The 20,178-nt window shown below is 48.8% G+C and overlaps 1 protein-coding gene across 2 annotated transcripts in view; it reads right to left on the bottom strand.

Moving 5' to 3' along the window:
• The window catches only part of zswim8 (zinc finger, SWIM-type containing 8), a 39,814-nt gene extending 21,658 nt beyond the window's left edge, over nt 1–18,156 (bottom strand). For both annotated transcript variants that reach the window (XM_036546487.1, XM_036546488.1), the window contains exons 1-4: nt 15,971–18,156; nt 9,478–9,631; nt 8,875–8,969; nt 3,383–3,555 (exon numbers count right to left, since the gene is read on the bottom strand). In XM_036546487.1, coding sequence (XP_036402380.1) covers nt 3,383–3,555; nt 8,875–8,969; nt 9,478–9,631; nt 15,971–16,148 — 600 coding nt within the window. In that variant the 5' untranslated portion in view covers nt 16,149–18,156. The remainder of the gene's footprint in view (nt 1–3,382; nt 3,556–8,874; nt 8,970–9,477; nt 9,632–15,970) is intronic.
• Between the last annotated feature and the right edge of the window lie 2,022 nt (nt 18,157–20,178).

Raw genomic sequence — 20,178 nt, 5'->3', positions numbered from 1 at the left:
TTAGCAGACCCTGAACAAGAGTGACTTACAGGCTTACAGATTACCCGGTTATACAGCTGGATATTTACTGAGGCAATTGTACCTTTCCTTCCTGTCCTTACCCAAGGGGTACAGCAGCAGTGCCCCAGCAGGGAATCGAACCACTAACCTTTCAGTTACAAGCCCTGCTCCTTACTATGCTACACTGCCACCCACAAATATTTGCAGGCATGTACCCATACAGCAACGCTATTACCTATCCGTGAAGACAGACACTTGCAGGAGCTGTGATGAACCGGCCCTGATTGAAAGGGTTTAGCTGCCTGGCATCAGAGACACCCTTTATCTGAGGCCCACTGGGTACGCAGCCTGCCTGTCCTGGAAGCCACATGAGGAGAAAGAGAGAGAGAGAGAGAGAGGAAGAGAAAGAGGGAGGGAGAGGGGGAGGGGGGTTTCTGTGCGAGCGTGCGGCTGTGAAGATAATCGCGCAGATAACTCCCTGCGAAAACCACACCGCGCCTTCGCGAGGGCGGGCCGGCGAAAGGGCAGAGCTAAATCGGGGCCGACCCACGCAGGGCGTGCGGCAGCCGGCCGGCGGCCTCTCCCCTTCACCGGGCAGCCGACTGGGTGCGCGCTCGGTACCTCCAACTGCACACACTCCCCAGGCTGCATGCTTTACACGCCTATTGATTCATCTTCCCCCAGGAAACGAAAGTCAGTATCAAGCACCAATTATAGTCAGCGCAAGGCTGTATATTACTGTAATGTAGCCTAATGATAATGTCTGAGAGGGCAGCCCTGTGAGGGTTTTAATGAATAATCCATAATCAGAACTGTGGAGCACACAGAACAGTGTCTTTAGATGTGTGTTTTTTGATCTGGAGACACGTGGCGTGTAGTGGATCTGAGCGCTGGGGTCCCGGGACGGATCAAACGAGTCCTCGGATTAGGCCAAATTTCTATAAGGGAGAGGATGAGCTGCAATATCCGCTTTCACAAAGGGGCGAATAATGACTGCGGAGAGAGAGGGAGAGTGAGAGAGAGAGGGAGAGGGAGAGAGAGAGAGAGTGGCGGCGAGACAGAGAGCGGTTAATTACTTTACTGCTAATCCACTGGATTCAATACAAAATCTAATGAGGCTCATGTGGGCCAGATATAGGTCACTAGGAAGCCTCAGCGAGCGTCCTTCCGCCTCCTGTCCCTCGCAGTTGGGCCACTTGACCGCGTCAAGGACCTCGGCCAGGCCGGGGCTGTCCTTCGACCGCCCGCGCGGGAGGGCAAACGGGTTTAGGATGAGCCCCTGGAGCACACCTTAACCTGAGAGGTCGACATCGACTTAGCAGTCCCAAGAGGTTTCTGAAGTAGCTGCGCAAGTAGTTAGGAAGCCCTGCCGTCCTTAAAACCGCAGGCTCGCTGAACCGCCGCCATTTAAACTCCATCACATCTGACCTTTGGAAACAATCGGATTAAGATGCGAGCGATGCCGAGTTCCAGATGCTACGGGGTGTGCGAGGAGAGGGGGGGGAAAAAAAAAAAGAAAAGAAGAGAACTGCTCGCAAGCAGGGACTGGCCTCAGGAGTGACAGCTCCTTTTTCATCTCTCTCTCTCTGAAGTGTGTCATTGTCTGTGAATCCACGTTTGAGGGCTAACCGCATCGAGACCGCTTCCCTGCATGACTCGCGGCCACAGATTTCATGCTGGAAGCGCAGCAGAGAGAGACGCGGCGTTCAGCGCATCTCCAGGAAACCGCAGTAAACATGGGAGAGGTTCTATATCTGCCTGAGACCGAACAGCCACACAGCAGCTGAACGGCAGGGAGGTCCCATGCGAGAGCGCTGTACAGGCTATGAGTAACCTGTGAGCCCACAGAGGCCTTTGAAGTGGCTGGCTGTTTGGCAGGCTGGCGGCTGGCTTCTGGCTGACTGCTGACTGGCTGCTGTCTAGCCGCTGGCGGGCTATTGGCTGGCCGCGAGCTGGCTGCTGGCTGGAGGTTGGCAGGCTATTGGCTAGCCGCTGGCTGGCTGCTGGCAGGCTATTGGCTAGCCGCTGGCTGGCTGTTGCCGAGCCTCTGCGAGGCTGTTCGTGGCTGTTCTCAAGCCGCTGGCTGGCCGCTGGCAGGCCGTTGGCTGGCTGTTGAAATCACCCCCGAACAGCTTGAGGTAGAGCAGAGCTTGGCCCACTCGCTGGGGATATCAGGGCTGAGCAGCCACCTCTCCACCCATACTCAGCCATGCACTACAGCAAACTGGGACAAACACACTCCCACACACATGATCACAGCAGGCAGCACTAGGGCTTCTACCGTTCCACTTCTTAAATTCAGTCAGCTCCGTTTCTAACTGGGTTTTTTCATCTTTTCACCGTTTTTTTTATATTTGTTCCCTTTTCACCTTTTTATTCCTTGTTTCTGCTCACATTACAATATTTTTAACAAGATGGCGCAATTCCACAGAGACTTTTAGGAACATAAGTTAAATTAAACCAGCTACATCCGGACAGCAGCACACAAACGTTTAATATTCTCCTGGGTGCAAACTTTGCAGGGCTTTTTAAGGGGCAGAGAAGAAGTGTCATATTCCTGTAGTAAAGCCATTCAGAAAATTCAAGGCAAATGCAATTGTGCACTTGGTACATCACCTCCTCAGCACAGAGGACCTCTCCAGCAAGTTAATTAACTGCATAGTGTAGCCAAAGGCCAGTATGCCTGCCACTTCCCTTTACAGGTTAAAAACACGTCATAAACAAATGAAATAAAAATAAGTGTATATACAAACATAAAAATCATACAGTGCTCATTATTAAACTCATCATTTTTAAAAAAATTATAATTAAAAATTAGGGTTAGTTATTATTAAACTTCTCATACAATGAATTACGTGTCCAAGGAAACTAGCCGGTTCTATTCCCTTTTTCCCCCCCAGTTTTTTTTCCCCAATTCCATTTTGAATTGCCCGAATCAGCTTGGAAACGGAAATTTCAATTCCAAGCATGAATCGCAGTGATTCCGCCAGAGAAGTAGGGCACCCACACACGTTATGCTGTCTCTCCTGGCCACGGAAATGCTGTCCCTCGCTCATGTTGTTCAAAAATACCCATGATAATTAACCGTGGGAGTCGTGGTCCCCCTCGTGCTGTGAGGTGTAACTCATTCTGGATACATGTGTTCATGCTGATGCTTGTAACTGTATTCTTCTTCCAAGACCAGGAAGTCATCCAAACTGACAAGTGGAACCAGAACCCATGAAGGAGCAGCCAACGTATAGCACACATCTGTCGCATGTTAAAATGCGCAAAAACAAAGGACCGTCTGGTAATAACTCCGCCCAGACGGGGTGCGTGAACCCAGAACCACCTGGAGAGAGAGAGACGCTGCCCGAGGGCCGCGCGCGCACACGTTACTCACGTTGTGGATTCGGAAGAGACACAGCGCCACCACGTGCGCGCACCACTTGGCCCCGGCCCCGCAGGTGCAGCTGCAGGAGGTGATGCGGCAGCGGTCGAACATGACGGCCACGTTGTAGTTGCCCTTGGACTGGCTGGCCTGGGGCGGCGTCACCGTGGCGCTGAGGTGGAAGCCTGCGGGGCGGGAGGGAGAGGAGAACGGCCTCAGTCTGACACAGCGATTGCAGCCCAGCGCAGGCCAGACTCGAGGGCAGGCCAAAGCGATCCAACTCAGAGCAGCTGTCGCGTAGCAAACGAGACATTATCAATCGAACTCAAAAATGAATAATACCTAGGATGCATTGCACAAACACCTAGTGTAATATACTTAAGGCACAACAATCAAATACTGAGCAAGGTCAATGAAACTTAAGCTGGCCAATGAGTGTATACGGAAATGTTTTCTACTTTGTCATTTTCATTATTGTCATCATAACTGCAATTACTTAAAAACTGGATGCTATAAAAATCAGTATACGTGAAGGGAAAGGCTTTGTTTACTAACATGAAATACCCATTTCAGACACAGTGAGGAAACCACTGCCGTAAGGCTTTCTACATTATATTACCTTACTGGCATTTAGCAGGTGCTCTTATCCAGAGCAATTTACATGTTACCCATTTATACAGCTGGATATTTACTGAGGAAATTCTGGGTTAAGTATCTTTCCAAAGGGTACAACAGCATTTCCCCAGTGGGGGATCGAACGGCAACCTTTTGGTTACAAGTGGCGCTCCTTACCAGTATGCTACACTGCCGCCCCTTTGTTATGTCTTTGTTACCATAACAGAATTAATGCCACCGAGACAGCACAGCAGAGCGGGGCAGCCGCAGAATGAGATTTAACCTGGAGCGAACGCGCTTGTGGAGAAAGGACAAGGTACGGCTCGATTAACGAATTAATCGCAGATTAAAGCGGATTTGCCGCAACCTTTCCGATCGATCAGCTCCCTCCGGCCTCCCTCTCTCGGTGACATTAACCTTGTCGCAGGAGGAGACGCTGGAAGCGCTAAAAGTGAAAAGTGTCACTTGTCGGTAATAAAGGAGTAACAGCGGCGAGCCGGCGCTTCTGAGCGCGGTGCTGCGGTCCGAGACTCAGCGGCCAGGAAATGAAAGGCGCTTTTATTTTCTAACGGAGAGCAATGGGGGGAATGGGGGGGGGCAGGCTTTTACGTGCTGGCCGACCGCCAACGTTCTCCCGCTGAACCGTCGCCAGATTGCGGGGCGACGGGCCTGACCCAGAGGAGACGCCGCTTCAGACCGAACGAGGCTTGTTAAAGAGGCGGAGCGTGGTCCAGTGCCCGAATCTGCTTACGAATGACAGCTCAGCACCCACCCACCCCAAACACACACACACACACACACACACACACACACACACACACACACACACACACACACACACACACACACACACACACACACACCCTTCCAGAGAACCTAAAGATTACCTCCCAAAGAAATCGCAGGAAACTTTTTGGTGAGGAAACGCACCCTTTACAAACTAATTTAGTGCCTGACATTTTCTTTCCCTCGCTTTCATTTGTTTAAAATGGCCTGAATTACGGAACACGTGCAGATCTTAAGTCGAGTGACATTAAACAGAACACATCAGCAAGATCAGACTGAAGCCAACTGTGCACGGTATTCCGTCCTGCTCATTCTGCTGGCAAGGAACCCGATGCAAGTTCTCTTTTTCCAGCTGGTCGTTGGCACTAGTTGATTTGCTGTATTTGTAACTGCAACTATGAAAACGTATGCACTCTGGCCTTGTACCTGCTGATGCACTGCAGAATACTAAAGTCACCAGCTTGCGCTTCTAAGGTAATTCTGTTGCTTTGTTTCTTAAATTGCGCAATGTGCTCTGCAGCGTACCTCCGTATTCTGATGCACTGAACTTTACCCTGCATGTGGGAACGCGCCGAACGAATAATGACAATGACCACAGTGACAACAGTGGCGTCTTTCTCTCGGGAGCTGTTAGAGGAGTCCGAAAGCACTCACTTCATCCAATGCTGCTCTCTGTGGCAGCTCACCTCCAGGTCTGTTAGGAATATTAGAGGCCATAATCCTGTCACATTCTGGGACGGTTGCTCTAATCCATTCATCTGGGCTGCGCTAAACCACAGCTGCTCCCATTAAAGGCGCACGCACAGCTGAGGTATGCCCAGGCGTATACGTTTAGGGGGAAAAGGTCAAACGAGACGCAGGGCTGGAATACAGCGTCGTGTTTCAGCATCTGGAGAAGTGAAGGCTGTCAGTGCTGAGCTTTTTGAGGAGTTTTTTTTGTTGAAGTATCGCCTTTTCCACAATCACAGGAAAGCCAGTGTGACACCATATACGAAATTGATGGAGACAGCGCTGAAACGTATCCCAAATTCTGCGGCCCAGCCCCTCGACCCGTCAGAGGGGTATAATACTCGCTTTGAATAAAACTGGCTCCAAAAACGGCATCAACCATCTTTGGTCTATCCCACACAAAAAAATCACACACAGCCCTTGTGCAACTAGTGTGATGTTGCGTTTGAGTAAGTCAGTCTCACAGTGACTGTCAAATGAGTGTACAACTTATAAAATAATCTCTAGTTTAAAATGACTTCTAAAAAGCCACAGTTACATATTCATTATATCTGGTATTTTAAGCAGTCACTCTGTATTTAGCATTTTTATGGCTTTTTTTTTTATAGAGTGAAGTTAAACTCTTCCTTTTTTCCATTATCATAACTGTCAAGACCGAGCGAAAGTCACTTTTTTTTCCGTCTTTTCTCCCCTTTTTATCTGTCATTTGAAATAAACGGGTGTCAACAGAGAAGCACCACGGCGTGTCTCTGGGGACTGGTCTTTATCACCAGGCGCAGGTCGTGGCAGTGCGGGGCTCTTGTTCAGGCACTATGCTCAGCGCGCCGTGTGGCTGCCGTGTTGACCAGGAGGTGTTCAATGGGAGGATGTTTGTGTTGGACGCGCCCGAGCGGTACAGGGCGCACCTCTCGCCTCTCGGTCACGGGCGTGGTGCCGCTCCCGTCTGCTGCCTCGTGCGTGGCCGACGAAGCCATGAGCTACTCCTGCTGTCCCCGTTCCCCGTTCTACTCCCACCTGGACCCCCTTTTCCTTCCACCTGCACCCCCCCCCCCATTACAATGTCCCCTCCTCTCTCTCTTCCCTTCCCGCAGAGATTGTGCAATTCAGGGTACCCCCTTATCGTCCCCCTAGAACCCCTTTCTACCCTCCACCCACAATCCCCTTTCTACCCTCCACCCACAATCCCTGTCTCCTTCATGCAAGGTCCACTCTCATTAGGCCCCACTCCCATTAGGCCCCTCTCTCTCCCAAAATCGACACCTCACCCCCCATAAAAAGGACGCACACCCCACCCTCCTCCCATCAATGGAACATGTGAGTGCTGAAGTACTTACTCATCTGTCCTACAGCACTTTATGACAGCTGACTGTAAGCAGGCCTCACTGAAATTCACGAGCAGCCCGCAGAGCTTGTTCCTAGTTCAGAACTTGGTTGCGTTCTATCATTCACCTATTGACGTAAATCTACAACAGCCGAAAGACTGAAACAAGAGCGGGGAGACTTATTTTTAATCTGCTACTGATACCGGCTATGGACCCACCGCTCCTAAACATTAAAGGGAGACGACTTTTCCAAGTACACCAATACACAAAGACTACAATTTTGAAATAATCTCTCGCATTGAATCACTTTTCATTAAACATAAGGGATTAAGACTGAAGCCCGGGATTTTCTGATTTAATTCATTCTCATTTCACAAAAAAAAGTCAGCACGGAGCGCGGGAATAATTTCAGTGTTTATTCCCCATCGTCATGCACTACTTCCAACCATTTCGCACATCCTGAAACAAAGTACACTACATCAGATTCTGTCACTGCTGATATTTTGTCCCACAAATCTACATTACATTATTGTCAATTGTCCATAGCTACCAACATCAATCCGAACGTGATGATCTCGCATGGCTTTTTAAAATTCCTTACAGCCAGCCACGTTAGTGTTAGCCGAAAGCTAACACTCAGAGAGGCGTTAAGTAAACGACGTGTAAAAGGCGTGATTAAAAATGTGGCTTTGGTCACCCCGCCCCCAATTGCCTTAAACTGCACGTTAAGCGTGCGATCACCAGCTCCAATGACTCCGGCAGCTGATTCACGGTGCGCGCGTGGTTAGCGAAAGGCTGCTTGTGAAACTTTCCTGTGCAGTATTCCCCCTGTCTGTGGGGGCGGACAGAGCCCCCTCTCTGGCTGTGGGCAGTCTATCACCAAAAGCTAAGCGATGACTCCGGCATGAGCTGTGCCTCGTGAAGAACAGCGCTCCAGGAAGAACAGTGACTAAATAAGCCGAGGATGTGGGGACGAGAGAAGAATGGGATGACACACGGAGTGGTTTTTTTTCAGACTCCATCTTTTATTCTCTCCTTTTAATTCCTTTTCTTTGGGATCGCGTGCGTGTGTAGTAATGTGTCCTTTCAAAGAACACCTTCAATTTAGTACTTCAATTACCTTACGCAGCTGCTGTCAATGCGGTTGTTTACCCTCAGACTCCATTAAAAATAATGAAGTGCTCTGACCTATGAGTGTTTGAGTCCACGTGTGTAGCTATTCTGAGTTCATTACACATTTCAAGACGTTGCCTGTGTTAAAAATAGGAAATTCTGCCGGTTTATGCGCTGCAGAACAAATAGTCCTAAATACCAATAAATTCCATTTGCAGTGGGACCTGATCACGGACATGTTTATAAATTGTGCTTCCAGTTCCTTTGGGAACCCTGGGATTTCCCGACAGAGGCATCAATTATCCCAGGACTGGAAAAGGGCAAATATTCGGGAGAATCTGAATCCCCTATTAAGCATGGATGGATCTTAAACAGATCTCTTAAAGAGCAAGTCTTACTAATTCTAAAATACTGCAGCATAACTGCTTGTAGTAGAGGTCACTGCACACAAACCAGCTTAGCATCGATGCAAGCAGGCCCTCACACACACACACACACATACACACGCATACACACACACGCACAAAAAAAAGAGTATTTAATGTTCTGTTAATCCCTGTTCAACAATGAGACAACAGTCTCCCTTTTTGGGGGGGGGGGGGGGGGGGGGATTACTTTGTGAGAGTGAGAGTGTTTTTTTTTTTATACTCACTGGCACACACACACACACACACACACACACACAACAGATCAGGAAATTTGAGTCTTCAATTATCTCTGCACTGTACAAACATTTCCTCTGTCCAATGAGAGACAGCTGGATGTCTGGCCCGTGCGATGAAGCCCAGATACTCAAGCGGTCCCAAAACATCTGGGGGTCAGACGGGGACTCTGTCCCAGGCTCTTTAAATAATGCAGGATTGGCCAGACACGAGCAAGTCGGCGGGGTTTCGATCGCGCGCGGAGCAGGGGGGGGGGGGGCGAGTCGCGGGTGCTTACCGATCTGCAGCGGGTCCTTCACCGCCCTCATCCTGTACAGCTGCTCCCCTCGCTGGAACTCATCAGGGCTGCCATTGGCCAGGCAGGAGTACAGCCTGCCCGGGGGGGACGAGACATAGCACCCATTAACGTCACTGCCCCTTTCCTACTGGGATATCCTGCCTTCCCGCTCACTGCCCAAAACATGAGGCTCTCTCTGGGCTCTACTTACCGGGCTGCTGATATGTGCCTTGGACCTTCTCTGTGTGCATGTGCGAGCTTGCACATGCATGGTTGTGCATGTTTGTGCGTGTGTGCGCGTGTGTGCGCGTGTGTGCGCGTGTGTGTGTGTGTGTGTGTGTGTGTGTGTGTGTGTGTGTGTGTGTGTCCCTCCAAGTATGGACCAAGGTCATATCTGATATATATTATAACTTGTGTACTACACTGTGCACACAACTGAAGGTCTTACACAGTGGGTCTCACTACCGCCTCTAGAGTCACTTACATACAGCTTACTTTTAAAATATTCCCCATTTGCTCCAATACAAGTCGGGTGTGCCCAGTCAAGAGTCAAAGGTTCAAACCTACGATCCCCTGGTTGCCGGCCCCCGCCGCGCCCCTCACCTGATGTCCTCCTCGTTCTCTGGGAAGCTCCAGTAGGCGATGCGCAGCTGCAGCTGCTCCGGGACGGGGGGGTACACCTTCTCCACCACCTCGAAGGGGATGTGGAACGCCACCTGCTTGGCGGACAGCTCCACCAGGGGGATGACCTGGCCATCTGAGAGGGCAGAGAGGACGAGAAAGGAAGGTTAGGACCATGCGCGAGTCCAACAAGAATCCCAAAATCCAGGACCCCCAACCCCCGACAGCCTGACCACCGCCCGCTCCAAGAGCAACACTCGGGCCGCACCGGGAGAAAGGGGCCCGAGGGGCAGCTACTCGCCATTCCGCGGTGAGCGGGATAGCGGAGCGTGTGAGGGACGCCCGCCGAGGGGAGCGCCTCCGTTTTAAAATACCGGGTTTCGCTTTTCGCGGTCGCTTTCCGAGCCATCCCCACTTGCGGCTGCCCGCTCTATCTGGAGACGCTGCATTTTTTCCTGACACAATGTTGTTGTTTGCAGAGCGGCGTGCCGGCCAGGACCGAGAGAATTCACCCGTCTGTCGTGCTAATGACTCAAGGGCTTCACTCGAGTCCTGACAATGTGCGTTTTTGGTTCACTTTACGTCTTCACTCATAAGTGCATTCAAGCACAGCTCTTTACCAGAGGCACCCATTTAGACGGTTAACCTTATACGCTCAAACACCGCTCTGACAACCGTGGCTTTAAACAGAAAAGAACAGAGAAGACCGGACTATACAGGAGTCCTGGTTCTGCTGCAGTAAATCTCGAGCCCACTCATCTCCACCACCCCCCCAACCCCCCGCCCCAATCAGCGCGCCCGGGACAGTGTGTAAACGGAGAGGCTCAGCGGTTGCCTCAGACGGTCCGGGCGCTGAGGACTCTGCCAGCAGCGCGGCTTCGGCGGAGCGTGCCTAGCCACGGAGCGGTCTTCCGCAGCTGGCCCGGACCCGGCCGCTCCCCCCGCTGACAGGAAAATTAAATTTCCAGCACTAACTACGCAGTCAAATCAAGATAAATATGTGTCTTCCCCCAAAATTATCTGGTGAGAACACGAACACATCGCACTCCTAAAAAGTCTCCTCAGAAGCGCCCTTGGGCTGTCCCGGGTAAGGAAATTAAAAGACTCAAGACTCAGCTTTACTGTTATGATTTTACACTTATGTCAGAGACAGAGATGGAGACTGCACTTACATTACCTGTACAGAGTAAACTGTACATTTGAAAATTGAACCCAAGGAAAGGTTTTGTTTGAATGTACAAAGCACTCACTGATGACATCCACACCAAGCAGTCACCTTCATAACAGACCCTGTATACACAGCACTTTCAATGCTGACTGATAAGTGCTCCGCTGGCCCAACCAAAAATGCACCCTGGGTTTTCGCCCTTCATAGAATAACCCTGTGTTCCCTTTGAAAAGCAAAAGGCAAACACCAAGCGCCGTAAACCAAACAGTCTGGCAACCCACTAACAATCCTAAGGTGCCTTCAGCCAGTGACCTCAAGGCCGGGACAACAGCCTCAACCAAACCAGCTGCAGGTCAAAAGTTCATCTGAAAATGGCCACTTCTGAGGCAACACCTTGAAAGCAAACTGTGACCACAGAGGTATTTTACATCCCAGGCTGGCTGACGCACAAAACTTAGGGAACAAGTTAGAATAATAAAGACACACGAGGCTACTGTACCGCCGTCCTAAAATAGCTCCCTGGCTCATATTTCTGTCTGCGTTACCTTATCGCCCCGATATATTCCCTGCAGCGTAGCAAGCGGTGCACATTCACCTAACATTTTCACTGACCCAGACTCCATCAAAGCTTTGACCTGCCGACTTGCTACAACCCTGAATTGTTTTGAGTGTAAACAGGAGAGCTTAAGCAAAAGGCGAAGCTGCAGTCAGGCATTACTTTGAAGCACATTCCACTGTAGGCCTGGAACCACTCTGACTCTCTGGGTTCAGGTACTGGGAGGTTTCCCCATTCTCTCTGTCGTCCACTCTGCCCACAGGTGTCACCGGTGCTGCTCTGCTTATAACTAGGCGGAGTCAGTCAGTTACACGGTTTTAGTAAAACTGAGAGGACCACAGCAGACAACACAGACAGAACTGATATGGAATTTTTTTTTGTCTGAACTTTTTGGGGGGACTGACAGGTGCCTCATATTGGGCAGAATCTAGCATCCAGTGTGACATCACTAGCTAAGCTCTGGTGGCGAGTGACGTCATGGAAAAGCAACGCTGCTGTACCAGGTCACACAGTCCAGGATAGCCTGGTTCCACCTCTTCACTGGGAAACAAAGGGGTATTAAAGGGCAAAAGCAAGTGTTTGATTTGGGCTACGACTGGGGCCTTGGAACCTTACGCCCGAGGTTGCCGTCCCCATCTGACACGCCGAGTTCCCTCACGTAGTGAGCATGCCGGAGGGGCTGCGAATGCTCGGACCGGGCGGGATCAAAGGGACGCATTGTGTCGGCATGGCAACGTCCGCGCCGGACAAACCGAGCCACCCCGCGTGGGCGTCGGTGAACCGGCGGTCTGTGCGCTGTGTCAAAGAGAGGGCTTGTGTGCAGCCTGTTATCCCCCCGCAAGGTCCCGACCTGGTGGTGAGGCTGCTCCTGAGGCAGAGTGAAGTAACTGAGCAACCATTCCACCAATGGCAAACCACACAGATGAGCACTGCGCAGACGGCAGTGGGATAGACTGTCAGTATCCCACACCGGATGAGGTGAAAAGGATCCATACAGATCTATACCAGCTCAAGCTGATGACATACAAGATAACTGCCACTTCACAGTAGGGGAATTCACCAGGGGTCCCCAAAAAAAGAGGTCTGTTTTTTATTTAACTACCCTTGCCCACGAGCATCATGGGTAGAGCACAGGGGACACAGTGTGAAAATTGTGGGTTTTTCTTTTTGTCATCAAAATCATTACTTTTGTTTTCATTTCGAACAACATGCCAACATCCAGCCAATCAATGAAACAGCAGGTCACAAAGACTGACAGCACCCAGCATTAGATGCTACGCTATTTACTAAAAATAAGAAATGCCTTGATACAAAGGAATATTGCAGGTTGTTACAACACGTAACAAAGTGCAAACACACCCTTAAACAAGGGCCTTCATCTCAATTATCTGGATGACAAATCGACTGTACAGGTGGGTTGCAGGATGCGTCACCTGTGAAACCCTACATGTCAGAGCTCCTTGTGTGCGGGAATCTGCACCACAAATTAAAACGCTATCTTTAATGATATATTTAATGAATTCTTAGCCTCAGCCCTTCTTCTCAGTTTTTGGTTATTTCTTTGAGAATCACAGAACCCGTCAGCTACGCTACGCTATGTCTCATGGACATCAAGGGACCTCGAAACGTTGCCGTCTAATAAGGCCTAACGAGGTTTAACAGCATTCAGCGTACGCTCTTCCAGGCCCTGGGGGACCACAGCCTCCTTTGATGCCCACACAAAAGGCGCTGAAAGGGTATAAACCAGGCCTGGGTGCTCAGCGGAGAGCCGCAGGCCTGCGGAAGCACCTGCTCTCCACTACCCACCTGTCCTCAGTGTGGTGTCTTCCAGCGGGGGGGGTGGAGTGGGTGTCACCACAGCCACTCTGACTCAGGAGGCACGCAGGAGGGTAACCTAGTGACTAAACAAGGACGCCCCAGCCGTCCAATGGGAGAGGGAGGGGCACGGACAGCTGTGCCTTTGTGGAGCTGTGAAAAGGTGAGGGATTGCTTTTCACACTCGGGCTCCCGGCCCTCTGTCTGCGGATCCGACACACTGCCCCCCCCCCACCCCCCCAGCCAGCCAGCACGAGCGGGGAGCCCAGAGAGCCGGCAGATGTATGACAAACAGGCCGGATAATGTTCTGCCGGCCGCTCGGCCCGCCAAAAAGGACCGCGGGGGCTGCTGCTCCGTGTCTCAAATACCGCCGCAGCGTTCCGCCGAGTACGCCTCGATCCGCTTTTTTTTTTTTTGTTCCTTTTCTTTCTCTAACAGATCCGACTTTAAACGGGGATTTGGAATCTGGCAGCTCCTCCACTTAAGATCAGTGGCATTATCTAGATTCATAAAATCGGGGTTTATTGCTAAAACCGCCATCCAAGCTCTGAGGCACTGACCTGCAAAAGACAAAGCCCCCTTTACTTTACAACCACCCCCCTCGCCCATCCACCCCCCGCCCCTCCAAACTCAATCCAAACACCACTGCACACAGCTTTCCTTCCCAGGCCCCCAAGCTTAAGTTCATTCCAAACTTAATTTTGCCTGGCCCCTTACCTCGTAACTGCCCCGGCTCCCTCTCGTTGCTGTAAGCCGCGTGGCCATCCCGTTTGTCCCTCGGCAGCTGCCGTAGGAATTCCTCAGTGAACAAACCGCCACTCAGCTGTATCAACGGCAAGAGCTTCCCTCACCAAGCCACTGCTACACAAACTTACAAAAGAGTGACCGCTTTCCCACAGCAGGTAATTCGAAATAACCACAGGTAAACACCCTGTTATGACCTTTTTTTCCTTATCAAACCAAAATCAATTTTGAAGAATAAATAACCTTGACGGATTTCAGAGAAACTCAGAGGAGGGGGTGGAGTGCAGGGAGTGGGGGTACTGCACTTTTGGCTATGTCTTGTGCGGTTCACCGGCTCAGAGTCCGGGGGGAACGGATTCTAAATTCACAGAAACTCCAAAGTGAACGTTTCAATGAATCATTTCTGTTGGCAGAGGCTGCTCTGCCCTTTGTACAACATTCTCCAGCGGAGTGCCTATTACTACACAGCACCGCCGCGAAAAAAAACACACGCTGTGCAGCGGCAACAGCAGCAGCAGCAGCAGCATGCGCTCTCACACGGGGTGTCAACAAATGCATTCTGGGAAACCGCCAGACTCCCAAAAAAGGGCAGGAGTCCTGACAGGACATCCTTGCTGAAATCCCCGGGGGAGCTGCAAACTGCCCACAAGCTCCTTTAAAAAGGCTTGGTGAAGCGGTTTCCTCTCATTTCCCAAGCAGTTCAGCCCACTTTCACAGGCAGCTTCAAGTATATGGTCAGCCAAATTTAGGCCCACCTGAAGGCTTAGTATGTGACACTGCAAACACCACCATACATAAATAACTCTTTGAATGGGAAAAAGCACTTAGATTCAATGCATCAGGTGGTGAAGCAACGCTGTGCAGTCAGTCCCTGCAAAAGCAACACTCTCGGACAGTGGGATTCCCCCCTCCTTCCCAACCATTTCGAAAAGCCACAATTTAAACAAATGTCTGATGTGAGCTAAACAAACCAAAAAAGGATGTTTCAGACAAGGTGCACATCACAGGTGGATTCCACAGTGTTTGATCAACAACATAACTCTTTGGAGGAAAAAAAAAAAAAAAGAAAACATAGAAAATACTGTCCCCAAAGCTCTGGCCTGTAAGATTGCACTTGGCTCGTACTACGCCTCTACAGACTGGGCGGGATACACTGAGGTCTTAGCACCACTACTGGAAGTGGCTATATAAACCCGCCACCTCAGCGCAAACTACACAAAGTGCACTGCTGTCATGATCCAGCTGTTGCTCCAGGTTAGGCCTTCAGAGAGTGAAACCTGAGTTCAGAGCCCCCCTCTGGTTTGAGACAGCACAGCTGAAGCAGGCCTTACACAGAGGATACACCAGGTTATGGCACTGTGGTCAACATATTGCTACTCATGGGTATGGTAGTACAAGGTCACAGGCCAGGTGGGTCTTCCCCACTGTCTTCATATTCAAAACACTGGTCTCAGGCTCTTTTACTTCACATATTCACTGATCTTCGCAGCACGTGGACTGTTTTTGCTCTTTCACTGAAACCAGTGCATTGGCTCATCCACAAAGATCAGTGAATGTGCACAACATAACGACCTAAAATCAGACCACCAATCTAAATTTGTTTACTCTCATCAGTCTACACCAATTTAGTGACCGGTTTACCCATGTCTGGGGCTATAAATGCAAGGCCTATCAGACAGGAATGATTAAAGGTCTGTGTCTATGAAAGTATTTAAAGACTGTGTAAAAATGCTAACATTTCAAGCCCTTCTTGAGAGTGTAGGAGAAAACACATAAATGGCAAGGAGTGAACTCAGTCTTACGTTTTCAAAGTTTTTGCCTCATTATTGGTACTGTTTTTGATGAGTTATCCAAGCAAAGGAAGGCACACAGACTGCATAGAACAGAGGTCACGACAAAGAATTTAAAACTGGCACAGCCGTGGAGTTAGTGAAAGGTGGGCAAAGAAAAGCAGCCTGTGGTTAAGGACGGATCGAAGTGGTGAAGGAACGGCAAACAAACGTTGGGTTTTTTTTTTTTTTTTTTTTTTTTGGGGGGGGGGGTCAAAATTTAGCGACATTACAAATGAAGGGAATGTTATCTACCTTTAACTCAACTTTTGAAAACAATGTAGGTCGATTTCCTTTACCTCTAAAAACGATGTACATGTGCACGCACGACAGCGAGGACGCTTTCCGTTTAAAGTGTTTACCTTTAATTTTGACTGTCGGCGAATTGGGTCCCGCGGACTGTTTCCTCCATCCCCTCCAGTTCTGACAGAGACTCTCCGCCTCGGATATGAAGGAGCACAGCGAGTCTTCCTCGAACCGGTCCGAGTCTTCGAAAGAGAACCTCTCCCCGTCTTCCCACTCGGCGAACATTAGTTCCATCACATCCACCGATCTGTTCCCCCGCAAATGACACTCGCAACAGCCGATGCCTCTACAAACGCTGGGGGGACAAGCTCTGTACCCGAATGACACACGGCAGCAGCGGCGGCGTACACTTCCAGCAGGGTCTTACTAAAGCTGGGGGAGGGGCGGCCGCAACACAACCAAAACACTGACAAGTCACCGCAGACTTGCCAGTGAACTAGCAACACGGTTCTTTCTGTGTCCGCTTTGTTCCTTTCTTCCTCGTGTGTAATAGTCAAGAGCCTTGACTGCTATCAAACCAACTTGTTGATCGAGATCTTGTTCCTCACATTTTATTGTCGGGTTACAAATCAGTTATCATTGGTTTGTTTCGGTTTATAGCGAAAGCGACAAACAAAAAAATACCTAGCCAGTCAGCTAAGTTTTACATACACAGCTAACTAGATGTAACGGTGAAGCACGACAAAAGTCTCGATAGATGAAGTATGCTAAAACATAAACTTATCGATTCCAATCAGACCGCTAACTTGCTCGGGTTGTTAGACACTTTACTAATTCTCTAGACGAAGAATTGTAAGGCCCTTTCTTGGAGAATGTGCAAGCTAGCAGGCCAGTTGGAGATTACTGCCATGAAATTATTATATTCACTTTGGACCAATGGAAGGGCGGGATAAAAAAATGGAATTAAAAAAAAAAAAAAAAAAACTTTGAGAGAGCTAACTTTTTTCAAATGCCTTGCACAGGGAGATGGAGCTTGGTTATCTTAGACACGGTATCCAGTGCTTCGGTGCAATTTGATCCTTGCCTGTATTACCGCTGACGTTACAAGCTACAAGAGCTCTCTTCTTTTTGGACCTTGTGGAGGTTTTTGCTGTCGATCTAAGACGGCGTTATGAGGAGACGACCCCCTCCAACTTACTCAATATTCATCATGGTTCCTATTGTAAGTGTTCAGACTACGGTTTCTCTGTTGACTAACAAGGGCTTCCTCCTAATCGCAAACGGTGGAATTCGTGGAAATAACAAGGATCGTAACTACACCAGTTTACTACACGAAGACTATCTAGATATGAGTAAATTAGCTAGCTTGCGATAAAGTTGCAACAAAGTGATGTTTTCCCATTGCGGATCCCCCCTCCCCTGCTCGTCCAATCAGCTGTGCGCTCACAGACTCCCGGTGGACTATTCGTGTGAGTGGAGGGGGGGCAAAGAAGACACTCTGTTCCAGAGCCACTTACCTAGCTTGCAAGCTAGCTCGCCAGCCAAATCTTTGCAGAACCTCACTTTTCCCTTTTCCGTTCACTTTTAACCTTCAACCGCTGCAGTCAGACAGATATTTAAACGTTCAGAACAAAATGAATCTACAGTTTCCCATTCTAAGATCAACATCGAAATGTAGCGAACTACCGGGCTAGCTAGCTAGCAGCCTATTAATTCTCTGTCATTGTCAACGCTCATCTGCAATTTATTTTAAAAATAACGTCGAAAAAATATATTTTACATGTACCGAAAACCTCTGGCAGGAATCCTTTAGTCTTAATCCGAGTCCCACTGCCACAGTAGTTGCTCCAAAACGGATTGGTGTTGTTTATATTGACATCTTGGCACAATTGCACATTCTCTCCACAAATCAGCAAACCAAATAGTAATAGCTAGCTTGCTACCAATAGGCTGTTTTTTTAATCGATGACGCGCGATTAGTTTCCAATTAAAGCCCTTTTCTATTCACACTCGTATTTCTCTCTTCCTTTGTAGCTAGCTAGCTAGCTCGCTATCTAATAAAGCTTGTCTTTCGCTCGCTCGATCGCCCGACCCGGTTCCCGTTCCGTCTTAGTTCCGGATGCAGTAAGAAAGCCCTGTTTTCTCTCCGATGGTCACCGGTTTTTCCTGCCGTCCCAATGCAATGTGTTTTGGGCCGCCCGTACAGCCGGGAACCCCCCAATTTCTCCCGTCTGTCCCCCCACTCTTTCTCCTGTCGGAAAGATGGCTCTCTCGGACTCAGTAACAAGCTTCAGCCGACCCTCCTCCATCAGCTGATCCCAACTTCCGCCTCATATTCACTCGCGTCTCTAGCTTCCCGTGGACGAAAGAACATCTATTTTTACTCGTCTAGCTCGCTGCGAGTAGGTAGCTGCCCATACATGGTTGCTGTGTGCTAATTACTTTTATTGTTGACATATCGGAGGGAAACAGTGCTGTTAGTTCAAGACAAATTTTCGATTTGTTCGGCTACTTTTTAAATACCGTGTAACCTTTGACCCGTAGAACCCCCCTTCATTGTTGCTATGATGTAAAGTAATATAGCTAGGCACGTAAAAGACGCTGACGTTTTCTGGACAGGGGGAAGGGGACTAGCTATATTACTTGCGTCAGGTTTGTTCTTATTACTAGACTGATAGAGATTTTTTTTGTTTTGTTTTGTTTAAATACAATCCTGCTCAATGTATACACTATTAATCACTCAGATCTAAAAAAAAAAAAAAAAAATCACTTAATTGTTTTTGTGTGTGTGTCTGGTGATCAATAAACTGTAGTACATGTTTTTAGTCACTGCAAACCCCACACAAAAATATTAAAGCTTAAATATTATTTTATAATTTATAAACATGTATTTATCACAATGCCACATATCTGTATTGCAGAATTGGGGTAGGTACTTTCAGCAAGCAAATTCCAAGCCTACACCATGTAAGCAATGTAAAGGAATTTTGCCCGAAGGGAACCGTTGATTTGCGTTCAGCCTAACAATATCGTCTGACTATTTGCATATGTGGAGCCTCTTTCTTCGTTGTTGCAGGGCACCTGCTCAATGGCACCCTTCTGTGTTCAGTATTTTATTCCTGATGGTGGAGATTTGAACTATGGCAGCATTTGATTAGATAGGACAGGAGAGTGATACGCATTGAGTTTCACAGATTTTAAAACACAGTGCAATCTGAGCTGGCCAGTTGAATTAATGCTCCGACAGTTTGGAGACCAAATTCCCTCCAATTACGACTAGATCACAGCCTTCGAGATGTGGATTAGCTGGGCCTTCAGCTGTGGGCATATCCAGTCAGAAGAGGGGTGATCGAGGTCCCCCAGTTCAGGAGCATTGACAGTCTGACAAGCCTATAAGTGCATCCTTTAAGGGCATCTACAAATCTATGCTTGTCCAGTACACCTCTATCTTTTTGTTCATGTGAGCTTATGCAGTTCTGTCAATATTGTTGATCGGCGGGATGCATTCGAAAAGGGTGAGTTCATGTTGTTGCAGTGAAATGGATTGGAAGCGCATGCAATCCATGCAGCTACAATACTGCTGTGGTGGTGCAGATCAGAATATGTCTGGGAGGGGTCCAGGGTGGGGGGGGTGTGCACTGCAGCATGCGTTGCAGTGTGTGTTGTGAGCGCTGATTGTGAACAGCTGGCTGGGGGAACAGTGGGAATTGGGACGGGCAAACAACTGCAGCTGAGTCACACAGCACCGAAGGGCTCCAGGTTCATGCAGTGTGAGACTGAGAACCTCTCTTTTAATGGCTGGAAAACACACATGCACCCAACACCACAAGGTGAAAGATAAAATAATCAAAACAGAATATGATAATGAGCTTTTTAATAACAATGAGGTTTTTAGTAAAATACTGTATGTTGGCTGCAGGACATACCCGGATAAAGCTGTTCCTAAACACGAACAAGGATGTCTGTCCACTAATAGGCACCATGTCCTGTCACTAGCTCATGCTATTAGCGTCTGTTTCGCATTTATGGATTAACAATGCTAGCTTGAAAAACACTGCATCACTTTGCATGCCATTAGTATTTTGTTTTTAGGCAAGTTTTTATGTAATCCAGATCAATGGGTACAACTTAACTTATGCAACAGCAAGCTTCAAAGCTCTAAACTATGCCCTGTGCCCTCACTGTATCCAACAGTAAATAATTACGAATGAGAACTCAAAATGCAAATGAAATAAGCGCAAAATAAATCAATTCTGTTGAGGCTGTAAGAACTACGCGAGATGAGCAATTTCCTGTCACTGTGACATCGTAGACAAACGCTGTG

This window comes from Megalops cyprinoides, chromosome 15 (genome assembly GCF_013368585.1).
Source record: "Megalops cyprinoides isolate fMegCyp1 chromosome 15, fMegCyp1.pri, whole genome shotgun sequence".
Lineage (NCBI taxonomy): Eukaryota > Metazoa > Chordata > Actinopteri > Elopiformes > Megalopidae > Megalops > Megalops cyprinoides.
Note: the sequence above shows the minus strand (reverse complement) of the source record. Positions and strands in the feature narration are given on the sequence as shown.